Genomic DNA, 3,670 nt, shown 5'->3' with positions numbered 1-3,670 from the left:
GAAACAATGGGTAAAAATAGCATGTTTTGGGGTCTCTGTGTCTAAATTTTTCACAGAAGGGGGTCTTATTATATATGGCGCGAAGCGTATGATCAAGGCGAATAAACACAATATAAAAACGAATGCCAATTGATTAATACTTTTAAGTTATGGCCCTGAACATGCCGTGTACACTTTTCGTTGGATTCGACCATATGTTGTATTCTGGCACAAAGGAATATTTTAACTGTATTTGGAAATTAGTTTCTGACTGTTTTCAGCTAGTAAATGGACTCCGTATTTTCTTCATCGTGTCTACAGTGATACCGTAAGCCTCATCCATGTTGAATTCGTTTACCTGCATATATACTATAGTACTTGTTTAATAGCTGCCTTTTTATCGTTTTTCGTCATGTGTCGTATCAGCATAGAACGCGATTCACTTCTGAACATTCGCAAAGGTGTGATAAACTCTCATCCAAAACTTGATCGTTCAATTTGGAGTACCCTTTGCGACTTGAAAATCGCTAAGAAAACCACCCGTGGATGTCGCGGTGGGAAAAACAAGCAGCGTAAAATCAATGTGCTTGTGACTAATCGTCCGTTAACTGTGAACTCTGATGCTGCAGTCAAGTCAAATGAAAAGCTGCCAAAGCCTAATTTGGTGAAAACTAAATATGCGTCTAAGAATAACAGTTCCCAATGTAAAGTTGGCACTTGGAATGCACAATCCATCAGCAAGAAAACCGCCGTGATTACCGATTTTGTCATTGGTAATGATCTTGATGTGCTGATGATCACTGAAACATGGCTTACAGGTGACGAACGCGATAGTTTTAAAATTGCCGACCTTAAGAACACTTTACCTGACTATGAGTTTATCCACACGCCACGGATTGGGAAAAGAGGTGGTGGAGTATCTGTTCTGCTACGCAAGGATTTAAAGCCATCCAACATGCTTCACCATCGTTTGCTTCCTTTGAACAGTTGGACCTCGCAATTTCATGCGGATCGTCTTCAGTCAGGATCGTTACCATTTATCGGCCACCCAAATCGTGCAACAAAGAAACAACTGCAACTTTTATTTCGGAGTTCTCAACACTTCTTGAGATTACTTTGGCTGATGCACAACCGGTTGTTTTTCTTGGGGATTTTAACTTCCACATGGAGGACATGTCTGATCGTGATGCCTCAATTTTCCGCGATCTCCTTGAATCTTCTGACCTTCAACAGCACGTTGATCAACCAACGCATCGTAAAGGTCATACCTTAGATTTAGTTGTTTCATCAAAGTCAGACAATCTCGTTTCTAGTGTCAGAGTTCATAACCACCTTCCTTCTGATCACTACGCAGTCACGTGCATTGCTGATGTTTCTCGTCCTGCAATCTCTAAACACTGTTTCAAAGTGCGTGATTTTAAGAACATTGACTTTGAGCAAATGAGACAAGACATCTGTGCCTCTGCGCTTTGTACATCGCCGGAACCGAGTGTCAGTGCTTTAGCGCTTCAGTATGATACCACTCTTCGTGAGATCCTTGATAAACACGCGCCAGAGGTCACAAGATGCGTTACCAATCGCCCAAATGCTCCCTGGTTCAACGACGAGCTGCGTGAGGCCAAACGTAAACGTCGCCAATGTGAGAGAGCATGGATCAAATCTGGTCTTGAGGTGCACAGAAAGATTTACCGCGATGAATGTAACACTTACTATCGTCTCCTGCTGGCTGCCAAACGTAATTATCACAGAGAGCAGATCAGTGGACGTAACCAACAGCAGCTTTTTAAAGTCGTTGACACCATCACTAATGGCAAATCAGAGCCAACTCTTCCTGAACATGATAATGGCAAAGATCTCGCTGACAAATTTGCTGACTATTTCACGTCGAAAGTCACAAACATCGAGAATCAGCTTAACCAATCGCCAAACAACCCTGTCTATGCTCAAGTGTCTGAGTCATGTCATACACAGTACGTGACATTCCAGCCTGTCACAGAGGAAGAAGTTCGTAAAGTGATATCCGAATCTCCGACTAAGACTTGCAATTTGGATCCCATCCCCACGTGGCTTTTAAAGCAAGAATTACTCGAGGTGTTGCTTCCCGCTATTACAAGACTCGTGAACGCTTCGCTCGCCCAGGGTCAGTTTCCTGCTTCATTTAAGAAAGCATGTGTGATTCCACTCATCAAGAAACCCAATGCAGACCGTAACGATCTCAAAACTATCGTCCTATATCGAACTTGAGCTTTATCTCAAAGGTCACTGAGAGAGTTGTCGCGTCTGCACTTCAAAAGTACCTGGAAACTAATGGACTGTATGCAAGTAGGCAATCGGCCTACCGTAGGTGTCATAGTACCGAAACTGCCCTTGTAAGAGTTCACAATGATCTGCTGAGTGCATAAGAGACATCAAAGCGTGGACAGTTGAAAATAGACTCCTGCTGAATGATGAAAAAACCGAAGTTATGCACATCTCGTCAAGATTTCGGCAATCATCTACTCTCTCGCAAGTCACAATCGCTTCTGCTTCTGTAAACACCGTCTCAAACGCCAGGAACCTTGGAGTTTTTATGGATGACTCTCTTCAAATGACAAAGCATGTTAACAACATTTGCCGTGTTGCATCCATGTCGATACGGAAAATCGGTCAAATACGCGATTATCTCGACCAATGTGCTGCAGAAAGACTTGTCCACGCATTTATCACCTCGCGTCTGGACAACTGTAACAGTTTGTTATTCGGCCTTCCAGATTCGCAGATCTGTAAGCTGCAGCGTATTCAGAATATGGCCGCCAGACTTGTTACCAGGAAGAGAAAGTACGATCACATAACCCCAATCCTAGACTCATTGCACTGGCTTCCTGTAAAGAAGCGTGTTATTTACAAATGCCTTTTACTTACATATAAGGCACTTCACGGTCTTGCACCATTTTACATAAGTGAACTTATTCAACCGCATATCCCAAGCCGCAGTGGTCTTCGATCTGCAGATCAAAACCTTCTCTGTGTCCCGCGATATGCCACCATTTTTACGGACTTCGGTCTTTTGCTGTCGCGGCCCCGAGATTGTGGAATCAATTGCCCTTGAACATTAAGAATGCTGCCACCATCTCGCAGTTCAGGGACCTCCTCCAGACTCATCTGTTCAGGTTAACCATCACGGACTGGCTCGTTTAATTCATTGTTTGCTGGACTCACGCTGTTCTCTGATATGTCTATTTTGGTTTATTGTGTAATTTACTTATCTTGCTTATCACTTATGTATAATATGCCTGCCTTTGTGGTAGGCCTGTGTCTTTATATGGTTGCCATTATGATCTGTCTTTTACTTTTGTATATATATTTTGCTTGCCAATATTGTTATCATTGTTGTAGCTTATGATAGTACTTTTAAGATATTTTATATTTGTAGTTTAGTATATCATTGTAAGGCGCCTTGAGGTCAGTTCTGGCATAAGGCGCCCCATAAATGCGTTTTTATTATTATTATTATTATTATTATTATTAATAGTAAATTGCCTAGTTAACGTCGCTGTGTGAAAAATAACCGGCCAATATTAAAAGTACTCTTCTGAAATTCTAGAAAATATAGATTTGTAACATGTCCTAAATTTTTAGCTAATTTAGGGATTTGGAAATATTCGCACTTTGGTGTTTTAGGAAGGATATGTTAACGACAGATAACACCAAA

General features: G+C 41.7%; 1 protein-coding gene across 1 annotated transcript; it reads left to right on the top strand.

Annotated features, from left to right (window-relative positions):
* Window positions 1-1,143: 1,143 nt before the first annotated feature.
* On the top strand, window positions 1,144-2,223 carry LOC140163680 (uncharacterized). Its single transcript, XM_072186995.1, has one exon. The coding sequence runs from the start codon at window positions 1,144-1,146 to the stop codon at window positions 2,221-2,223; it is 1,080 nt and encodes a 359-aa protein (XP_072043096.1).
* Window positions 2,224-3,670: the final 1,447 nt, after the last annotated feature.

The sequence above is a fragment of the Amphiura filiformis genome, chromosome 11 (assembly GCF_039555335.1).
Source record: "Amphiura filiformis chromosome 11, Afil_fr2py, whole genome shotgun sequence".
Lineage (NCBI taxonomy): Eukaryota > Metazoa > Echinodermata > Ophiuroidea > Amphilepidida > Amphiuridae > Amphiura > Amphiura filiformis.
The sequence above is the reverse complement of the archived record's forward strand: the minus strand, read 5'-3'. Positions and strand labels throughout refer to the sequence as shown.